General features: G+C 38.5%; 1 protein-coding gene and 1 pseudogene across 2 annotated transcripts; one reads left to right on the forward strand and one right to left on the reverse strand.

Annotated features, from left to right (window-relative positions):
* Window positions 1-300: 300 nt before the first annotated feature.
* Window positions 301-3,609, forward strand: LOC126583075 (uncharacterized). Of its 2 annotated transcripts, none has more exons than XM_050247375.1 (5): window positions 301-771; window positions 1,819-2,036; window positions 2,132-2,260; window positions 3,126-3,257; window positions 3,384-3,609. In XM_050247375.1, exons 1-5 carry the CDS (start codon window positions 438-440, stop codon window positions 3,495-3,497), a joined length of 927 nt encoding a protein of 308 aa, XP_050103332.1. In that variant the 5' UTR covers window positions 301-437; the 3' UTR covers window positions 3,498-3,609. The 2 variants fall into 2 exon arrangements, with proteins under 2 accessions (XP_050103332.1, XP_050103333.1); XM_050247376.1 differs by having other exon boundaries at window positions 576-771; window positions 1,836-2,036.
* A 2,531-nt stretch (window positions 3,610-6,140) lies between these two features.
* Window positions 6,141-23,122, reverse strand: part of LOC126633919 (nudix hydrolase 3-like) — a 41,542-nt pseudogene continuing 24,560 nt past the window's right edge.

Genomic DNA, 23,122 nt, shown 5'->3' on the forward strand with positions numbered 1-23,122 from the left:
ATTGACTTTTTAGTGTAAAAATGTGGTTTTTCGTTAAAGTGAACAGTACCGGGTGCTTTTCGTTAAAGTTCCCAAGAATCTAAGACATTTTACTTACGAGTAAACATGAATACCACTAGACCGTAATACGAAGTGGCTTGATCTAACACTTACTGAAAGATGAAATCTTATCTTATTTGATTGGGGAGAATGACTTAATTAGATATATAAACTCTGTTAAATAAATAAACTAAACTAACAGATGAGATTGGGCTAAGAAGATACAATTCAACGGCTGTTGTAAAACGAGCTCTAGTAATTTTCGTTTGGATAGAAGGATTGGCAATCGCCGAAAACGAGTGGCTCATCTCTTTCACTTCCTTACTCCCACACCAAACCCACTTCAAAAATCCAAACCACCATCATGTCCTCCCTGACTACTACTCTTCTGTGTAACCATGGCCAGCAGCGCCGTCGCACTCTCTAGCTCCACTCTTTGCCACCTCACTAGAAAACCCACTTCACTGACTTCAACACTCAGCTTAAGAATCAGAGCCAAGGCCTCCACAGCCATGGCTGCGGCCTCCGCCGCCAAAACCAAGGTGGTACCTGCAGTGATAGTGGGCGGTGGAAGGGTCGGAAGGGCCTTGGAGGGGATGGGGAATGGCTGTGACTTGCTGGTGAAAAGAGGAGAGCCCGTGCCTCTTGATTTCCAAGGTCCAATTTTGGTTTGCACTAGGAATGATGATCTTGAAGCTGTTCTTGAAGCCACTCCAAGGCCTAGATGGAACGGTACTACTTTCTCTTCACTCTTTTTCCAGTTATTGTCTGAGCAGTTTCAATTGATTTGTTGATGGTTTTTTATATGAAATTCAGGTGTTATCAATCAATTTTTTTGTTAATATTATACATATATGAATTACGGAAGACGTGGCACAAAATTGAGCGCAATGACGTTCTAGGATTCATATAGCCGACCTCACTTAGTGGGATAAAGCTTTGTTGCTGTTGCTGTATTATATGTATATGAATTGTTTGGTTACTGGAAGTGGAAGTAAGTTGGGAATTTGATTGGATGGGGCTTTTCACTTGTGATTACATTCAAACCCAATACTCTTGAACTATCGGTTCATGTTCATGTAAGAGTGCTTAATGGAGTTTCTTAGTACAAACTCAAAATGCTGAGTGATGAATCTCAAAAGTGGACCTTCATACTGTTAATTATTGGATCCAAATTAGAAAATTAGATGACTGAATTCTTGGTTCGACTGCTATGTCTCTTGTAAATATGAAGTTGGAGTTTTCATTGACCAAAGCTTGTCCAATGCCATAAACCACTAATTCGGCCTGTGACTTCTATTTCATGAAATTGTTCATGTGTTTTTGAAGATTTGTTGAATTTACTCACTACTGATTATAAGATATGTGAAAAAGTTAGGAGTTTGTGACCAAATATTGCTACCATTTGTTTGCAGCACTCCCTTGTGCAGCTATAGTACCACTGTTAGCTTGGCAGTTTATAATTCAGGCTGATATGAAACTTCATTATTTGTAATGCAATTTTCTAAACATTCACTTTCAGTTAAATTACATGTCAATCAAACCTATATAACATGCTCCCCCTCTCCTTGTTTTCAAGTTTTGTTGCTTGCCAAAATTGGTGGAGAAAGGGGGAGATGTCAGATTGCATTCTTCTGTGAATGGCTTTAACTGGATTTTTTACTTCACCTAATTTGCAAAATTTATTTTGGATTTTTGCTTCTTGGTTTGCTTGACCCAATTTATTTTGGATTTTTGCTTCTTGGTTTGCTTGACCCAATGGACTTGACAATCCAGCAGATTTGGTTTTTTTCCAGAATGGAATGCTGGAACCATGGTTTGAAAGTAAAGTTCTTGGTGATGCTGACCAAGTCCTAGCATATTTTGCTGTCTCCAAGCTTGGAGAACCTCCTGTTGATGGAAAGACTGATACCAATCCTGAAGGACTGACTGCGTCATATGGGAAGTGGGCATTGGCAGTAGCTGATAGATTACATGCTGGAGGCCTCACTTGCAAGGTAAAAGAATAATATCTCCGTAGCATTTTACACTAATTTGGAATTGGCTTTTCTGTTGCGTTAGTCTTTTACTGATGAATGAAAATATAAAGCAGGTTCTCAACAAGGAAGCATTTCAGAAGCAGATGTTAGAGAAGTTGATCTGGATTTCAGCATTCATGCTTGTCGGAGCTCGTCATCCAGGAACAACTGTAGGTGGTGTAGAGAAAGTATACCGCTCTGAGGTAATCTTTTTTACTTTTATCTTTTCTTTTAAAGTTGAAAAGACTAGAAAATAAATGTAATTCTGCCTTTGGCATATTGATGGTGAAATAGGATCTTTGTCCAAAACAATTGCTACTTCATGATTAGGTTGCAGATTTGGAAATGCCATGTACAAATTTACTTTACCTAGTATTTGTTACCTTTTGGCTATTGTAATTCTACTATGTATGGCATAATAGCTAGCGAACTGAACTACAATCAATGGACGATGAAAAGAGGGACTAAATATTATCATATGATTGGAATCTCATAAGTTGTCTGAACTTAATGATGGAGCAACAATTCCTTGTGTTTTACTTCGTTATAAACTGGTTTCATATCGTTGATTTGCAACAATAGCAATTCTAAGGTTACTTTCTTTTGTATGTATTTTTCCTTCATCATTATGCATGACTTCCTAGTTTTTATTTATTTCTTTATTTCTGGGAAGCATGACTTTCTAGTAAAAATAACACCGAGGTTTTGTTCCATTAACATGGGTTTGTTACAGAATACTGAAAGGTTTACTAAAAGTAAATTCTATTGGGGGTGTGGTGCTGTCTGGATTTGCTTGGCTTACATCAAGCCAAACGCATAATAATTATCATGGCCAAGGCTGTAACCAGATTATTAGGTTGAACTGTAAGTGTCAAATTCTTGCATAAGAATGGACATCTCTCATTTCATTGACAAAGAAGTATCGTGACACGAAACCACTTTTAGGTTAGCGCAGTATAGAGTCCATACTAAATTTTCAGAGTTAGGGAGGAAGGGGTTGGCTCATCACATTGGTTATGTGTTAAGAAAAGGAACGGATAAAAACTTGACCGATATTTATGCTTTCAGGTGTCTAGTCTCATTGCAGAGCTTGCCTCTGCAGCTGCTGCAGAGAAGGGGTTGGTATTTGAAGAAGCCATGGAGGACAGATTATGTGCATACTCACGCGCGGTTGCACACTTTCCTACTGCAGTTAAAGAGGTGAGAGATGCATGCAAGCCATATAGATGAGTTTTGCAAGCATATATATATATGTATAACATATACGCATGTGACTCGAATGTGTTTAATTTGTTTTTCACTGTGGTGATTGCGTTTTGCTTGCAGTTCAAATGGAGAAATGGTTGGTTTTATTCTCTAACCGAAAAGGCAATTGCCGAAGGAAGGCCGGATCCCTGTCCGCTCCATACGGCATGGCTCAAAGATTTGAAAGTTGTCTAGGAAAACATACTCTACCATATCAGTTATTACTAATACAACAAGGGACCAGAGAGATTGCTTGTCTTCCATTATTGAACTACGTGCAGAAATAAAATTGAATTGTTTTTTTGTCTGTTTTACTTCATTTTGACAAGGTAATATTGTAAACTAGGTCAAGGAAGATTCGAATTAGGGTTCAAGTAAGGGGCGGGCGCATTCTATTTTTCGCTCAGTCATGCTTAAAACGGGCCTTTACTACACAAAGAAACATGGCTTGGCAATGTGCCAACTTCGATGCTCATCATGAAAAATTTAAGCACGAATAGATTTCCATGTCATCGCATAACAACAATGTCATTTTAACAAAAAAATTATAATCTTTTTCAATACTAACACTTGGATGATTTATACTAATTCGTTTAAGTTGTAGGGAGGGTGATTTGAAATTGCGGAGGGACCAGGTATAATAAGAGAGCGTGGGACCAGAGTGGGGTAAGTGTGGCCCTCAAAATTAGGGAGGGTAGGATTGGTGTGATGTTTTTGGCCTTGACCCTACGGAACACATGGTCAAGGTGTTGGATCTTAAAATTTCTCATGTTTGATGAGTTATAGTCATGCAAATCCCCTTAAAGAAGCATAGATTTAGTTTGGTGTGACAAATAGTTGTATTAAAGCAAAGAGAAGGATTTGGATCTCATACCTTTGGATCTAGACTTTAATCCCATCCAAGAGTTCCACCAACTTCTTTGCTCCTTGGAGTATCTCTTCCTAGCTTCCTCCACCTTGAAAGAAATGGATATCTTCTTAGGCTCCACCTTGAGAAAGTCTAGTGAGATGGATGATGGAAATAACCCAAGAGAGTAGTCCTCTCCCTTAGTTGCCCGGCTGTTTGTGTGTAAAGAGAAAGTAGGTTTTTTTTCTCTTTTGTTGTGGTAATGAATCAATAGGCTAAAAGAACTTGAACTACTTTTAAGTTCAACAACGAAGATATCGCTTCTATGGTTAATTTAGACCCTTTGATTAATTATATCACTTAATTAGTCTAATTAATTAATTTTATCATCCTTTAGTCATCTCATTACACAAGTGTATCAATGTACAACCGTTTTAGGTTTTAATTAGCAAGACAATGGAGGCAGTGAGGTGATTGTTGTTAGTACAATTGATTAGTATTTATACAATCACTTAGTGAATTAAAACTTACTCTTAATTCTTCTGTACATTGACAACTACATAATTAATTATCAAAGAAACCCGCAAGCCATGAGTGATATCTAGTGATGTGTCATGGCTACCCAAGATAATGTAGAATTGGTTGGAGAACCTATTATGTATGGTTACTTTTATGTCAACCCATGTGCCATTCCATCATCATTCTCTACGTGAATACTCTCAATCACATAATTAGGGTATGGTTACATTTATGTCAAACCCCCTAATGTGATCATCCTAATTTATATGATTCCATTGAGACATATAGAAATCTCTTCCTTTATAACGCTCGATACTTTGGCCGAAAGTTCCTGAATCATATCTTAAGAGTATTCTTCCTCTCATACTGAGGATTACCTATTCCATGTTGAATATTCAAATGTCTTTGAGAATAAGTAAGTAATCCTAACAATGCATAGAACACATCCAAGTTGCGATGTGGTGATGTTTCATTGTTAATTGATCAGTAACGTACCCCCAAGACAAGTATGATGTCTCAGGTCAAAGGAATACTTGCATCATTCCAACTTGTAAAGTTGCTCGACATGTATGTAGAATTCTATGCAAGTACTCTCGTTTGATTATGTTCAGTGATCTTATTTTATTAATGAGCACCTACACACTTGCCTCAGTATCCATATACAAATGGTTTGAGACTAGACATTCTTCCTATAAAGTAGACTTAATATGTACCGGTCTCTCCGGACTATCAATGTCTATGACAATCCTATGTCTAGAAACCTTTTAGAACATAGGGTTAAAGAAAAAAAGGTCCCAATTGTCTCTTTAGATTGCTTTTTTCATTAATCTATTGTCCATGGGATCCACTATTTGGACCTACATAGATTAAATAGGATAGTCTTAATTAGTAGTGTTGCATGTTTGTTGTATTAGTCATAACTAATCATTCTGGAATTATCCTAAAAGGTTTCTTCTCAATATGGAGTTCAGGGCATATCTCAACAGTAAACCTAGTGGGACAAACTTGTAGTTTAAGGAAAAAATGTGAGTTAATGCAAGTTGAACAAGTGGCAGTAAATGCACATGTCAAGAGTATGACCAGTATGATGTGGGTGCCTTGTTACAACCACATCAGGTTAACAAATCCTCGTACCACATGCCGAGATATGGACGAGTTTTCCCAAGATTCATCATCTCAAATCCAGACTTGGGTTGTGAGTCAGCTTTCTCAAGCTCTATCTTAGTGAGATTCATGATCACAATTTACTTCTCACGTGACTACAAGTAAACCTCCAACCTCTCCAATTCATACGCACCACTACCCACTGTCTCTCAAACACAAAATAACTAATTTTGCAAATGGCATACGAGCTTGTAATTGTCTACGTTGACTACTACTTCGAGCCTGAGACTGCCTTTATTTGCTACAACGAGGTAGTGCCTGCTTGTATTGACTACAAGAAGCTTGAAACTGCTTTTATTGGCTACAAACTAGCTTGGACAATCTCCAAATGCAAAGGGCTAAAAACTTGAAATTTAGCCTGCATTTTTAACTATTCATCTACACGAATAGATTAAGATGGGGCGCCTGAGATAATCTTCAGGTGTTCGTAAAATCTCCCGCATATATAGATACATATATATATATATATATATATATGTACGTATGTATATCGTAGTTCTATATCTACAACTACAAGGTATTCATTTGCAATTTACGACGGAAAAACAAAAGGCATAGACACCGCTAAACCAGATTACTGCAAGTGGCATAAAAAGTCATCGAAGCCATGTCTGTCTCATGATCTGCAAGCTCACAGTACAAAAATTAGGCGATTAATACTCGAAATATTCAATAGGTAGAGGATTATATAAGATGGTATCAAGACATGAAAAATTGCAATCTGTCATTAGCTCAGGAATTATGTTATCATTTACTAGCATCCTTGAAAGATGGTAATGAGACTCACCAATTTATTGTCTTTGCTCCAATATTTTATCAACTACCGGAAATGTGGGAACTATATCCACGGGGACCTATGCAAATACGAACATGTTAGTGACTACACGAAGCGTTGCCATATGATGCACAGAATCTTAGGGCATCTTTTTGGATTACAGATTTCAATTTAGATTTTCCATTATACGGGATTTTCCTAATAGTAAAAAGAAAAGTAGGGAGCCAAAAACAAACTACATAATGCAAATCCCTGAATTTTTATCAAAGCGAAAATGTAGCTTAATAAATGCGAAATGTCAACTTGATCAATGAAAACTGGGAATATGTCTTACAGACATTTCTGTCCAATGCACGCAAATTGCAAATATCAGCTTAATAATATGCATACAAGTGCCTGAACTCTTCATATTTGATCAATTTTATCGAAATAGATTTTTGTACCTGAATTTTCTCTAATTTTTGCAAAACAACTTTTAATGGGTCTGTCAGTATGCCGTGTTTCTGAAGCAGTACATTTACAGCCTCTTTGTCACCTTTTGCTTGTATGGTGAGTATCGCCCGACTCAGGGTCTCAACTGCACCTTCAACCTTTTACCAAAACAAAGGAGTAGTTATAGATAGCCTTGATGCGTCACCTTGGGGGCAAAAGGAGGAAATTTGGAAATTGATAAGTAATACCTTGGTAAAGTCAATAGAAAATGTTTCATCAGGATTCAAAATAAAGGCTCCTTACACATACAACAACAACAACAACAAAGCCTTTTCCCACTAAGTGGGGTCGGCTATATGAATCCTAGAACGCCATTGCGCTCGGTTTTGTGTCATGTCCTCCGTTAGATCCAAGTACTCTAAGTCTTTTCTTAGAGTCTCTTCCAAAGTTTTCCTAGGTCTTCCTCTACCCCTTCGGCCCTGAACCTCTGTCCCGTAGTCACATCTTCGAACCGGAGCGTCATTCGGCCTTCTTTGCACATGTCCAAATCACCGGAACCGATTTTCTCTCATCTTTCCTACAATTTCGGCTACTCCTACTTTACCTCGGATATCCTCATTCCCAATCTTATCCTTTCTCGTGTGCCCACACATCCCACGAAGCATCCTCATCTCCGCTACACCCATTTTGTGTACGTGTTGATGCTTCACCGCCCAACATTCTGTGCCATACAACATCGCTGGCCTTATTGCCGTCCTATAAAATTTTCCCTTGAGCTTCAGTCGCCTACGACGGTCACACAACACGCCGGATGCATTCTTACACTTCATCCATCCAGCTCGTATTCTATGGTTGAGATCTCCATCTAATTCTCCGTTCTCTTGCAAGATAGATCCTAGGTAGCGAAAACGGTCGCTTTTTGTGATCTTCGCTAGATTGCTCCAGTCATTAGTGTGGATAAGTATATAAATGGATAGAGATAGGAAAGCAAACACAAGATGTACGTGGTTCACCCAGATTGGCTACGTCCACGGAATAGAAGAGTTCTCATTAATTGTGAAGGGTTTACACAAGTACATAGGTTCAAGCTCTCCTTTAGTGAGTACAAGTGAATGATTTAGTACAAATGACATTAGGAAATATTGTGGGAGAATGATCTCGTAATCACGAAACTTCTAAGTATCGGAGTGTGGTGTCGTCTTGACTTGCCTTATCTGTCTCATAGGTAGATGTGGCATCTTCTCTGGAAGTACTCTTCCTCCATCCAGGGGTGATATCTTTAACTGGTGGAGATGCACAAGGTAATGTATCAATTTCACTTGAAGCTTACTTGTAGTTTCAGGCTTGGTCAAGCGCGATACAAACCATGTAGTAGGAGTCCCCCAAGTCGCCGAGCTAGGGGGTCTGCTGAAAGAGGTGACAGACAAGGTAAGCAATCAGAGCTCCGACTGATTGTTCACCTTCTCCCCATCTTGCAGCAGCATGAAGGATAAAAAGAAGAAAAATGAGAAGAGATGATATGAGATACTTTTGCTTTTGAAGAAGTAACTTTCCACAGGCTTATTCTTGAACTGAGTTGGAGGGTTTTCTGGTTTCCTCCAGAGTATAAGGCCGACTGAAGAATTTGAGGGTCAAAACAAGTCCATCAAATCTAGAGTACGTTCCACCCTGCTGATATGGGATACTTTTGCTTTTGACAGAGTAATGGATGTATCGGCACGTGTGCTGTTACGCTTGTCTCCACATGCTTCCTTGTATCCTTCGCACTTGCCCTATCTGTTCCTCAAGCAGATGCGGAATCTTCCCTGGAAACATAAGATGTTGAAGATGAGTACTCGAGAGCAATGCCAGGTAAGTAATCAGGTAAGGGGTTCCAGGCAGTCAGTTCCTGGCTGGAAGCTTGATTCCAAGTGCTGACTGATTGCTCTCTTTCTCCTTGTCTTGCAGGTAAAAACAAGGCCAAAGGAAAAGACAGGGAAAAAGCATGATATGAGATACTCTTGCTTTTAACCCTGATGATATGAGATATTCTTGCTCTAGTATAGCTTGTTTGCAGAGGTATTATCGGGGGGAAAGAAAGCTGAATATTTCGAAAGGCTTCGTTGGGAGTGCCCTCTCAGATATGATGAAGGGTTGAGCATTTTTGCAGGTCTGCCTGTCCGTTGGGGATGGAGGTCGACATATATAGGAGTCTCCCTAACAAGTAGTACTGCTATTCCTTTACCCTGCTTGGTCATAGCACGGTAGTGGGAGCTGCCAGTTTCACATGTTTTAACTCTGTCAGAGCACTTTGAAAAAGTGGTCTGTGGTATCTGGCTCTCGAGATTCGGAGAACGATGCCTCTTCGATTTTTGAGAAAGCAATCATGCTGGGGGTCTGGCTCTCGAGATTCGGAGAGCAGTGTCTCTTCGATTTTTGAGAAAGTAATCATGTTGGGAGTCTGGCTCTCGAGATTCGGAGGGCGGTGCCTCTTCGATTTTGGAGCAAGCAATCTTGTTGGGAGTGTTGTCTCGAATGTGAGTAAAGGTTGGGCATGTTTGCTAGTCTACCTTGCCACGAAGCACAAAGGTTGACACACAGGGACTTTCCAATTATCCAGCAATGGTACTGTTCCTTTACCCTCTCTTCGATTTTGAGAAAGTAGTCATGTTGGGAGTCTGGCTCTCGAGATTCGGAGGACGGTGCCTCTTCGATTTTGGAGCAAGCAATCTTGTTGGGAGTGTTTTCTCGAATGTGAGTAAAGGTTGGGCATGTTTGCTAGTCTACCTTGCCACGAAGCACAGAGGTTGACAAACAGGGACTTTCCAATTATCCAACAGTGGTACGGTTCCTTTACCCTTGCGGGTAATAATATGGTAGCTAGACCTTCAAAATTTATGTGTCTAAACTTTGTTAGTGCTGTTTCTTTGCTATTCTTTTACCTTTCTTGGTCAGAGCGATGTAGTGGGAGCTGCAAACTTCACGTGCTCAACTTTGGCAGAGAACTTTGGCAAAGTTATCTGTGGTACCCATGAACTATTGTTGTGTGTGGGAAGTGGGTGATTGAACAGTAAGATTCATGTGCTTTCTACTTCACCAGAAGTCTTCGACAGAATGCCCATAATTTCTGCAAAGCTGAGTGTGCGTGTGACAGGTGCTGACAAGGCTAGAAAAGTAGGTGCCTCTTCGATTTCTGAGATCGGCCCTCGTGGTCTCTGAGCAGCCCAGCTTTTGAGAAAGCGAGCGCCTCTTCGATTGATTCGGAGAACGATGCCTCATCGATTTTTGAGAAAGCAATCATGTTGGGGGTCTAGCTCTCGAAGATTCGGGGAGCAGTGTCTCTTCGATTTTTGAGAAAGTAATCATGTTGAGAGTCTGGCTCTCGAGATTCGGAGGGCGGTGCCTCTTCGATTTTGGAGCAAGCAATCTTGTTGGGAGTGTTTTCTCGAATGTGAGTAAAGGTTGGGCATGTTTGCTAGTCTACCTTGCCACGAAGCACAGAGGTTGACAAACAGGGACTTTCCAATTATCCAGCAATGGTACTGTTCCTTTACCCTCTCTTCGATTTTTAAGAAAGTAGTCATGTTGGGAGTCTGGCTCTCGAGATTCGGAGGACGGTGCCTCTTCGATTTTGGGGCAAGCAATCTTATTGGGAGTGTTTTCTCGAATGTGAGTAAAGGTTGGGCATGTTTGCTAGTCTACCTTGCCACGAAGCACAGAGGTTGACACACAGGGACTTTCCAATTATCCAGCAGTGGTACTGTTCCTTTACCCTTGTGGGTAATAATATGGTAGCTAGACCTTCAAAATTTATGGGTCTAAACTTTGTTAGTGCTGTTTCTTTGCTATTCTTTTACCCTTCTTGGTCAGAGCGATGTAGTGGGAGCTGCAAGCTTCACGTGCTCAACTTTGGCAGAGAACTTTGGCAAAGTTTTCTGTGGTACCCATGAGCTATTGTTGCGTGTGGGAAGTGGGTGATTGAACAGTAAGATTCATGTGTTTTCTACTTCCCCAGAAGTCTTCGACAGAATGCCCATAATTTCCGCAAAGCTGAGTGTGCGTGTGACAGGTGCTGACAAGGCTGGAAAAGTAGGTGCCTCTTCGATTTCTGAGATCGGCCCTCGTGGTCTCTGGGGAGCCCAGCTTTTGAGAAAGCGGGCGCCTCTTCGATTTCTGAGATCAGCCTTCGAGGTCTTTGAGCAGCCCAACTTTTGAGAAAGCAAACGCCTCTTCGATTTCTGAGATCAACCCTCGTGATCTCTAAGCAGCCCAGCTTTTGAGAAAGCAAACGCCTCTTCGATTTCTGAGCAGGCGCCTCTTCGATTTCTGAAGCTCCGTCGAGTGCAGATTTTTATAGGGGCTGGCATTAAGTTCCAAAGCACACTTGAATCTCCACCAGTAGAAGCTTCATTCTTGCACTTCTAAGATCTTGATTTGTCCGACCTCTTCTCTCTTCAACACCTTTGAAAATGTCTGGCCCCTCCGACCGTCGTTTTGACTTGAACCTTGTTGAAGAGGCAGCCCCGCCTTCTCCAGACAACATATGGCGCCCATCCTTCGTCTCCCCTACTGGTCCTCTTACTGTTGGGGATTCCGTGATGAAGAATGATATGACCGCTGCGGTGGTGGCCAGGAACCTTCTCACTCCCAAAGATAACAGACTACTTTCCAAACGGTCTGATGAGTTAACTGTTAAGGATTCGCTGGCTCTCAGTGTTCAGTGTGCAGGTTCTGTGTCTAATATGGCCCAACGCCTATTTGCTCGAACCCGCCAAGTTGAATCATTGGCGGCTGAAGTGATGAGTCTCAAACAGGAGATTAGGGGGCTCAAGCATGAGAATAAACAGTTGCACCGGCTCGCACATGACTATGCTACAAACATGAAGAGGAAGCTTGACCAGATGAAGGAAACTGATGGTCAGGTTTTACTTGATCATCAGAGATTTGTGGGTTTGTTCCAAAGGCATTTATTGCCTTCGTCTTCTGGGGCTGTACCGCGTAATGAAGCTCCAAATGATCAACCTCTGATGCCTCCTCCTTCTAGGGTTCTGTCCAGTACTGAGGCTCCAAATGATCCCCCTCCGGTGCCTTCTCTTTCTGGGGCTCTACCGACTGCTGAGACTTCTCCTAAGCAACCTTTGTGAAGGCTCCCTCTTGTGTGTTTATTTTGACTCATGTATATGTACATATTTGTAGCTTATCGGGGATATCAATAAATAAGCTTTCCTTCATTTCAACGTATTGTGTTAGATACACCAAAGCCTTCTTCGCTAAGTTCTTTGAATTTTCTTTTGTTAAAGCTTGTATGTTGAAGCTTTCTGAGTGGAGCATGTAGGTTGGGGTAGTGTTCCCTTAATTTTCCGAGTGAGGAAAACTTCTCGGTTGGAGACTTGGAAAATCCAAGTCACTGAGTGGGATCGGCTATATGAATCTTAGAACGCCATTGTGCTCGATCCTGTGTCATGTCCTTCGTTAGATCCAAGTACTCTAAGTCTTTTCTTAGAGTCTCTTCCAAAGTTTTCCTAGGTCTTCCTCTACCCCTTCGGCCCTGAACCTCTGTCCCATAGTCGCATCTTCTAATCGGAGCGTCAGTATGCCTTCTTTGCACATGTCCAAACCACCGTAACCGATTTTCTCTCATCTTTCCTTCAATTTCGGCTACTCCTACTTTACCCCGGATATCCTCATTCCTAATCTTATCCTTTCTCATGTGCCCACACATCCAACGAAGCATCCGCATCTCCGCTACACCCATTTTGTGTACGTGTTGATGTTTCACCGCCCAACATTCTGTGCCATAACCAATTAAATTGCAAAGCTTGTCCTTTTCTGCAATTATAAACTATAAGATACTTTGGAGGCCAAACATGCTGGATGGTTACTATAGCAATGCCCGCTGACCAGTGAAAAAGTGGACTTGAGAAGGATGAATTACTAGCTCACCCATGAGCTTCTTCAAGACCAAACCGTACTGAGCGGAAGCATCCAGCAAGAAAAGAAACATACATAGACTTCAATAAACACTTTGAAAGTAAGTCCTGGAACCAGCAAGAAAAGAGACATGGAACTTCATTTAGTATAAGCACTAGAACACTGCTTGTATGCCATTACTATAGGAATACCAGTGTCAATAACACAACTTACAAGAAACAAAATTTCATTAATAATTATTAAAAGAAAGGTAAAAAGACTCGATCGATCAACAAGAAGTCCAGCATCATCTCAATGATAACATAATTAAAACAAATGAAAGATGCAAATTTGTAAACAAAAATAAAAAAAGTGTAAACCAAACTATCCCACTAATGAGATAAAGTGAAGGAAAGCAATCTCAACCAAATAAATAGCCACTCACCTTGTCGATTAGGAACTTCAAGCCCAAAGGCCAACTATATCAGCTTTTGCTTCTTCCAGAGTTGAGTGGAGTTCTTGCAGTTCCTTTGTCAAGAGATGAAAACACATGGAAAATCAGATTTGACATTAAGAAAACAGTGCACACTTGATGTACTTAACCTTCAAAAATTTCCTTCTTTTTTATTGCTTTTTCTTAAACTGTTTAAAATGACATTAGAGGTAAACCAAGAAGCGCAAGAACTTCGAATATAATCTTCAATAAGACTGACTGTAAAATATAGATGTTTTAAGCAAACTAAATTTAGGCAACCAAATAGGATTTTGCAAGGAAACAAGTTTCAAAGATGCTGAAAGCCAGATACCTGTTCTGGTTATCAACTGGACTTTAACAAAGTGTTGCAGTAATCTCAAATATGTTTAGGTTCTGTCTGTAGTAAGATAGAGTTATGAAATCAACTTCAAATTTCAATGTTCATTGACCAGCAACAATTACTATCAAATTGACGATCAAAGTTTATTAAACTTTCTGTTCTGCTAGATATCTTGAACCTTATTTTGAAGAATTGTTTAGTTTACTATTAGCAGCGAAGCAATTCACAAAGGTTGTCAAACTAATATATAGTGAACAAGAAAATTAGATAACTTATACTGATATCACTGACCAATCTCACTGTTGACTTTCTACCATCTGGAAGTGTTATGCTATGAGGTCTAATCCCATGGCAGCACTCATGGCAAATTGTGTGAGTGAAGAAAGATTCAAAATCTACAAGTTCCTGTTGTTCCTTTGTAATACAAACATCAGCTATAGGCTGAAGAATGTGCTTGAACCTGATTTAGCATAGGTAGTTCACATTATGAACAGATCAAAATTTGGAAAAGCAATAATGGATATTAATCTGAGGGAAGGAGAGTTTTACTTAGCCTCTGAGATATTCTTAAGCATGACCATTGATGTTCCTCGATCTTTTACTATACGCTCGTCATTTGGTAGATTAAATGCAGCAGTTTGAGGACCCTTGACATCCTAAGGTAAAACTTGAAAATTGTCAATGTCACTTCATCAACCAGATCAATTTGCATATATATTGTTAAACATAGGTCAAGAAGACTCTGACCTCCATGGACTGACTTTATAACTAAGAAGAAAACTATTTTAGTAAACCCAACCCACTACTAACTTGTGATTGGTATGTCAAACTCAAACCTAAATATGAGAAGTATACATTTTCATTTTCTACCCTCCAAACACTATTTTTCATTGACTATTTTCTTCAACAGTAGAGGGTTAGAAGCAAGGAAAACTATAATCCCGATCATTGTGCCTGTGATGAAAAAATTGCATGTAGCCATAAAATAGAACATCTTGAAAGATTCTCCAGAGTTCCAAAACTTACACCTGCATTATAAATAAGGAAAACTAATGAAAAGGGCTTGAAAACTTTGAGTTTTAATGATAAGGACAAAATAAAGGATAAAGTGAATAGTACCAGGATTGACTTTTTAGTGTAAAAATATGGTTTTTCGTTAAAGTGAACAGTACCAGGAGCTTTCGTTAAAGTTCCCTTATAAATAAGATCGATGACTTGAATAGGAGCATATATCACATCTCTGAACTTGCAGACATTATCCAGTGGCAGATTTTGTTCCAAAACCTTATAAAAATAAGGTAACGGATAATTAGAAGGAATAACAAAGTTGTCAGGATCAGTTTTTTATTTGGTAAGATATTGCATCTCTGGTAGAAAACGTTTGTACAATAGTACCTGCAAATTGTCACCAAAAAGTTTTACTTGAGCAGTTGCTTTGTCATCTCGAACTCCAACAAATGCTTCAAAAGTAGCCCAAAATAAAAGGTAGTTCAATAACATCTAAAATTTACTACCATGCTACATCACTTAAATTCCCAAATAGGTTCCTTTCAGAAAAAAAATGTCCATGACTCCATATGCAAGAAAATGAACATTATAAAAACTTTAAGAAACAGAAGAAATTTAAATCAATATAATTGTATTTGCAGTATATCCGTTTGATCACATTTCAAAATTCAAAGTCATAAATGTAGACGCTCAAAACACAAGGGTGGTCCATATAAAAAATACCTTGTATCCAAAAAGAGCATCTTCATATGTTTCATATGGCCCAATAGTAACATCCAGCTTAGAGTCCTACAACAGAAGAGTAGATAGAAACAAAGGCTGGTTCAGCAGTTTATGCTCTGAAGAATTTACTGACAATAAGCAAATAACAAGAGGAAAACAAGAAAGCTTCCATTCTTTCACTGTCTCATCTGCATGAGACTATGGTACAGTTTGTTGCGAGAATCATGGTTGAGTTTGGTAACTTCAGTCTTGTGTTTCACTATTTAGTGAGAAACATTGTGCTTTTGGTGGTGGTAAAAAGCTACAGTTCTGTAAAGTTGTAGTCTGTTGGCAATTTTTTGGGTCATTTAAGTGGGAAAGAATGGTTGAACATTTGAATGCAAGTGTGGGGTGGAAACATATTTCTAGTGGATATAGCCAAGATTTGCCGTTAGTACCTCCAGTGGACAGCTGGTTTCGCATTTAATGTATTGCTGTTTACATTATATTAAAAAAGAAAATTGTGGTCATTGCTGAAAAAAATAATAGTCAACAGGCAATAAAATAGGGAATTCCATTTCATATGAAGTAACACCACTTACATCCAGGCAATACAACTTCAGAAAACTAGATATTGTTGTTAAATTACATTGAAATCAATACGTGACGGTCCTATTTAAGCTAAAACCAATAATAAGACCATATTATGTTAAAGAATTAAGCTGATTGATAGCAACTTCGACATTAATAAACTAGCTGATGAAAATAATTGTTTATAGGAACGAATAACTAAGAACCAACATCATATAACTGAAATACTGAGCAGATTCATGATTGTAAATGGTATATTAAATACTCTACTAACCAACTCCATCCAAGCTATATCTGAGTCATAGTAGTCATTTGAAAGGAAAGCATCGGCCTTGCTGTGAAAAAATCTCTTCAAACTTCATAGAGAACAAAAGATTAAGTTAACATTTGTACAAAGATAATATTTAGCACAACCACTGTCAACTTCTGTAGTTGTAATTTTTTCTAACATCAGTAATTACCACACTCTCACTCTAATTTAACGTTAGGAACTTTTGGATGATGAGTTAATGAGTTTAAATAATGAGGTTTCAGTGATAAAAAAAGAAGAAGAAGAAAGAACCGTGCTTTACAAGGTACGACGACATATACAAATGATATATCCCTTTAAGGTATTTGTCCCTTGGTATTTCATTGTGATATACCGCTGGATACTAGTTATAAAAGAAGACGCACATACAGAAATATTAAGGGATAGCTGACATCAAGTGACGTAAAAAAGCCATATTGATATAAAACACCAATGAAGTTTTGTTGGACTCTTGCATGACTTATTTATATTTGTTACATTGTAAAGCTTGAAATCTCGGTATTTAAACCCACGCTAGCTTGGAAATTGCATAAACAATCCTTACCCTCAGAATTAGTAATGAAACAGCTTAAGAAAAGAAAGTCTTCAATCTCATACCTAGGGGAACTGGCTAAGTCACCAACTTTATGCAATAAGTCAGCTGCTTGTGTGGGGAAATCATTATACTCTTGGGAGAAGGGAACACTATATAAATCGTGAGTGGATGTCACTGAATGATTTGTGCTTCCATCTTTACTTCCATACAAGGAAGAATCCAGGCTTAATTCGCTCTGTCTTTTAATAACTGTGAAAAAGCTTGTTGCAGCTTGTTTTTGGTCTTCTGTTAGACTTTTCTTCCACAATTCAAATTCCTACACCAAAAGAAACTCTTTTGTGTTCACAAATGCAAAAAAATCTTTCCTAAAATATAATGAGCTCCTGTTATATACCACTTTGTCCATGTCGGGCGGATAGAAGTTTGCGAGGTTTCAGCACAGGAAACGCAACTTTGTATTCAAGTCCCTTCCACCCAGTAACCGGTCTTGTTGCTTCAGGAAGCAACTTTTTAGCCGAATCTGCAATTGTCAAAAATGCCTCATTTTCATCAAGGGATGACCTGTTGATAGAAAATGAAAATATTTTTATTTTCATTGATTTAAGGGAAACAGAGATTTTACAGAAAGGGAAAAGCAAATTAAAAAGAGGATGAACAAGATGACTATCTGTACAAAACAAACAAAACTAGCAAGCAAGCAACACTCAGTGCACAACTTGGGTCCAGACAAGATGAACCACGTCACACTAAAATGGAAATGTCAAATTTAGTTTTAACAAGAAAGCCACATTCAGTACAAAACGAAAGTAAAGCAACCCAATTTTTCACATAACCAGAAAATTTAATTGCCATGCAGAATATTGCCACTGAATCAATTTTACCACAGCTAAAGGCCCATTTGTGGATGTTTACTCAAGTAGAATCTTCCAAAATTACACGAGCATACCCACGCAAAGACACACACATCATGGTATATATGCACGTAAAAATGTCAAGTGCATACAGCTGAAAGAGCACCGAGTTAAAAAAATACATACCATGGACTCTTATCAATTACATAGTACATCCATTTCAACTTGTCCAACTGTGATGCATCCGCATGCTCCTTCAACCATTCCCTTAGAACTGGGTTACTGTACCAAACCTAAACGTAAAATTAGAGAAATGGAATGGAAAAAATCAGAGATGGTCACTGCAAGATTGATTAAGGATTGAAAAAAAAAGAAGGAAAAGAAAAAAAGTGCATGACAAACTAGCTGCAACACATGGAAATTAGAAGATATTTTTGCATAGCTTCCCACCTGGCTCATTTAGTGCATTTTTACTTTCATATGAAAATAGCTAATTATTGTGCAAAATACATTCCAAAATGAGTACGCAGATGCACACTACTGTTGATAGTCAAATGTACCATGCAGCGGCATCACCAGATCATGGTTTTCATGCACATCAACGATCATTATGCATCAAACATTCTGAATAGCCTAACAGCACAAATATACAGGTCGGAATGGTTGCATAATTATCTAACAATGCATGTATTTCTGTACGAGCCTATACAACCTGAAGGTAAAATATTTGATCTACAATTGCTGCAGTCTTAATTGTAACACCAGAGCCTCCCTGTCTGCCTCTGTAAGACCTGTTAACTGCAACAATGAAGCAAAATATGCTGAACTTAACTTCAAGGATTCAACCAACTAAAAGAAAAAAAGGAAGGACACCAGCTAACCACAAAATATGGGAAAGGGAGGCAGTGGCGAAACCACGTGGGAGCGAGGAGTGGCGGCCGCCACTCCCCTCGCCGGGAAACACCACTGGACCCCAGGTCTTCGCCACTCCCCTCGCGCGCCTCGCCGGAAAATAATGGTTCACGGCGCCCTCTGTTTTTCTAGGTTTTCTGGGCAATCTGCAGTGCAGATTGCATTCTAATTTTTTTTTTAAAAAAAACCAGGCCAAAACGACGCCGTTTTGGACCTGGTAAAAAAAATTTTAAAAAGCTAAATCAAAACGGCGCCGTTTTGATAGTTGAATTTAAAAAAAAAATTATAATGGGGTGGTGGACCGCTTCCGCGTGTCGCCCCAATGAAACCCTAGCTTTCTGTCTGTCCCCCCCACACACGACCCCATCCGCACCGCACACCCTTTACTCTTTTCTATCCTTTTCTTCTGTCTTCTTCACCAATAATCAACACACACACAGAGAGCGGGCCATCCATCTCAGCCAAGCTGCTCCCCAAACTCCAGCAGCCAAGCCAAAGCCACAAAGTCCTCTTTAATTTCTGTTCCACAAGTCAGTGAGCCACTCTCCTCTCCTCTGAGCTTAAGCCGGCTCCAATCATTATTTAAAGGTAAATTTTTTAATTCTTAAATGCATAATCCCTACCTTAATTATGTGAATCAAATGATATGGTTATTGATTATTCATGTCATGGTTATTTAATACAAATTACGAAATTATTTTTTAGGGTGAAATTATTGATACGAATTGGGAGTTAGAAGAATCATGTGTATGTATAATTGTACATATAGATAAATTGGCATGTCAAAAGTCATCTTTAACTAAACTTATTGGTAATAAGCCACATTTTGAATGAAATTATGAAATTATTTTTTAGGATGAAAATTAAAATTTGAATTCTTTGAATCTTGATGGATGATTAGTTGAATTGCTTAGTTGTATTCATATGAATATGATTAGTTAAATTACTTAGTTGTATTATGAATATGATTAGTTGAATTGCTTAGTTGTATTCATAGAGTCTAAGAATTTTTATTTCTTTTCATTTTACAGTTACGTAATAGAATGATACTATAAGAAATAGTGCTTAAATCCTCCTTCAAACATTTTGGGTAGTCCTCCTCCTTCAAATATTCCGAGTAGTCCTCCTCCTCCTTCAAATGTTCCGAGTAGTCCTCCTCCTCCTTTAAATATTCCAAGTAGGTCACAACAAAGTGAGGCCACTGAGTTGGATGAAATATTGGCTAATTTTCCTGCATACCCTGCACATAGACGTCGAATGCTTGATTATCCACCTAATTATCGTGAAGCAATTCGTAGACACTATCTCCAAAATGATCCTTGTCAACCTAGAGACCACATCATGCCAAGAAAGGTTAGCGACAATCGATGTTTAATCATTGGTTGGTTTGATAAGTTTAAGTGGTTGGAGTATAGTATATCAAAAAATGCTGCATTTTGCCGTTATTGTTATCTTTTCAAATGTGATTTTGATCAAATGGGTAGCACTGGAAGTGATGTCTTCACTGAGATAGGGTTTACAAATTGGAAGAAAGGACCCAAAAATCTTCGAGTCCATGAGGGAGGTGTTGGAAGTCTTCATAATAAAGCTGTACAACAAGATAGAGATTTGATGACACAAAAACAACAAATTTAAACATTTGTGATTAAGCAAACCGATGAAGCTCGCATTAATTATCGTACTTTATTGAGTGCCTCATTTGAGTGCACAAGATGTATGTTGGGACAAGGTTTACCTTTTCGTGGCCATGATGAATCGTTGAAATCAAGCAATAGGGGCAATTATTTGGAGCTTATGCAATTTCTTTCCAAGCATAATGAACAAGTTAGGAAGGTTGTGTTTGAGAATGCTCCCAAGAATCTTAAGTATACTTCTTCCGATATTCAAAAAGATCTTGTCCGTGCTTGTGCCATTGAAACTGTAAGTGCAATCACTAAAGATATGGAAGGTGCATTTTTTTCTCTTTTGGTTGATGGAGCACGTGATTCTTCAACTAAAAAGCAAATGGCGGTGGTATTCATTATGTGAATAAAAAAGGAGAAGCAATTGAAAAGTTTTTGGGTGTTCAACATGTCTCCTCTACAACTAGTAGCTCGCTTGAAGATGCCATTGAGAGATTGTTTGCTACAACAAATTTGAGTATGTCTAAGTTACGAGGACAAGGCTATGATGGAGCTAGCAATATGAAAGGTGAGTTGAATGGTCTTAAAACAAAGATTTTGAAAAAATACCCTCAAGCATTTTATATTCATTGTTTTGCACACCAACTTCAACTAGCTCTTGTATTCGTGGCAAAGGAAAATGAGGATGTTGCCAATTTCTTCATCAATGCTAGTAGTTTGGTGAATCTTATTGGATCATCGTGTAAGCGTCGTGATGCATTTAGAGAGAAACAATAAGAACAAATTCAGAAAGCTCTTGATCTTGGTAATCTTGAAACGGGTAAAGGGTTAAATCAAGAAATGAGTCTCATGCGTCCATGTGATACACGGTGGAACTCGCATTATGGTACTATAGTTAGTATTATTGTTATGTTTGAAGCCGTGGTGGAGGTGGTTGAATGGATTAAAAGTGATCGCAACCAAGATAATCTCGGTGAAGCAAATAGGTTATTCAAAGACATACAAACTTTTGATTTTGCATTTCACCTTTTCTTGATGAGACTTATATTAGGAATTACAAATAAGTTATCACAAGCATTGCAAAAGAAAGATCAAGATATTGTGAATGCAATGGTGTTAGTGGAAGTATGCAAGCAAAGACTACAATCCTTGAGAGATGATGACTTTGGGGACTTGCTTCATGATGTAGAAAAGTTTTGTGAGGAGCATGATATTATCGTTCCTAACATGGAGGATTTGCATTTCGTACCTGGAAAATCAAGGCGTAAAGCTCAAAAAATCACAAACTTCCATTACTATTGTGTGGACCTCTATTTTCAAGTCCTTGATATGCAACTAAAGGAGTTGAATGATCGCTTCAATGAGGTAAACACCGAGTTACTTCTTTGTATGGCTTGTTTGAGTCCGGTGAATAATTTTGCATCTTTTGACAAAGCAAAAATTGTTCGTTTAGCCCAACTTTATTCTCAAGATTTTGATCGTATGGACCTCATGAATCTTCCAATTCAACTTGACAATTACATTCATGATATGAAGATGCATAGTGAGTTTTCATCATTGAGAGGACTTAGTGATCTTGCACAAGAGTTAGTGAAGACCGGGAGGTGTGAAAGTTATATGTTAGTGTATAAACTTCTTACATTGGCATTGGTGTTACCAGTTGCAACCGCTTTGGTGGAGAGAGCTTTTTCTGCTATGAAGATTGTGAAAACACCATTGCGTAACAAAATGGGAGATCAATGGTTGAGTGATAGCATGCTTGTTTACATTGAGAAAGATGTATTTGCTTTTATTGATAATGAGCCTATTATGCGACGTTTTCATGACATGAAACCTCGCCGGCAACAATTGTAATTTGTTTGTATTGATTAATTATGGAAGACATTACTATATAAAAAGATTTAGTTGTTGCCATTTTTTTTTAACCTTGCATTCTTTTAAGTTCGCCCCTCTCCCCGAGAAATCCTGGCTTCGCCACTAAAGGGAGGAGGAACTTCAACATCAAAAGTGTATAATATCCTATATTCTGGACACGAAGTTCAAATAGAAATACGACAAAACAAATTGCACCATCTGCTTAAAAATATGTAATACTATTGTTCAGTGTTCACCTTTCAGACAAGAAAGCTTATTGCACTTTTAATCAACTTTTAAATTGGTTTGCACAGTTTGCATGTACTGGTTGTACAAGTTTCAGAAAATGGAAAGAATGGTACTCAGCCTATGAAATGCTCGCCAAGGAAGCATTAAATTGTATCCCCAGAATATTGGATTGGCTAACAAACACAACAACCACAAGGTTCATAAAAAGCTCAATGCCTTTGAAAGCCCTTGCATGCCTTTTCTACCATATGCACACCAAATACTACCTATAGAATTCACATGTCACATTACCCATACACGATGCAACAAAAACACCCAATGCAGATTTTGGCTGAAGCAAATTAATCCCGATCACTAAAACTGAAGAAGGCAACTTAGGATGAAGCAAAAACTTATGAACATTCTGCCTTTCCAACTTCAGGCAAAAACTTATAATCGTTGTACCATGAGTGAATAGTCTAAATCAAATGAAGTTGAGAAGAAAAAGGAATAAACTAAAGAAATAATTTTCTAAAATAACAACAGATGTAAGAACTGATTAAAGGGTGCTAACCTCGGCATTGAGGGAAACAAGAGCATAACGTTGGAGTTGCTTTTGTAGTGATAAATTTCGATCTATGGTGTTCTCCTTGTACCTTTATCAAATTTAATATGAAATAACAGGCATAAGAAAGTAGTGAATATCCAAGAAGTTTGACCTGATAAGAATATATGGTGTATGTCTTTCTATCTTCACAATTATAAA

The sequence above is a fragment of the Malus sylvestris genome, chromosome 9 (genome assembly GCF_916048215.2).
Source record: "Malus sylvestris chromosome 9, drMalSylv7.2, whole genome shotgun sequence".
Classification (NCBI taxonomy): domain Eukaryota; kingdom Viridiplantae; phylum Streptophyta; class Magnoliopsida; order Rosales; family Rosaceae; genus Malus; species Malus sylvestris.

What these genes read in the sequence shown, in the direction of transcription:
- LOC126583075 (XM_050247375.1), top strand. Translation starts at nt 438, where the DNA reads ATGGCCAGCAGCGCCGTCGCACTCTCTAGCTCCACTCTTTGCCACCTC. An exon ending in TCCAAGGCCTAGATGGAACG is followed by an intron (nt 772 to 1,818) that starts GTACTACTTTCT and finishes ACAATCCAGCAG; the next exon opens with ATTTGGTTTTTTTCCAGAAT. An exon ending in CTGGAGGCCTCACTTGCAAG is followed by an intron (nt 2,037 to 2,131) that starts GTAAAAGAATAA and finishes AATATAAAGCAG; the next exon opens with GTTCTCAACAAGGAAGCATT.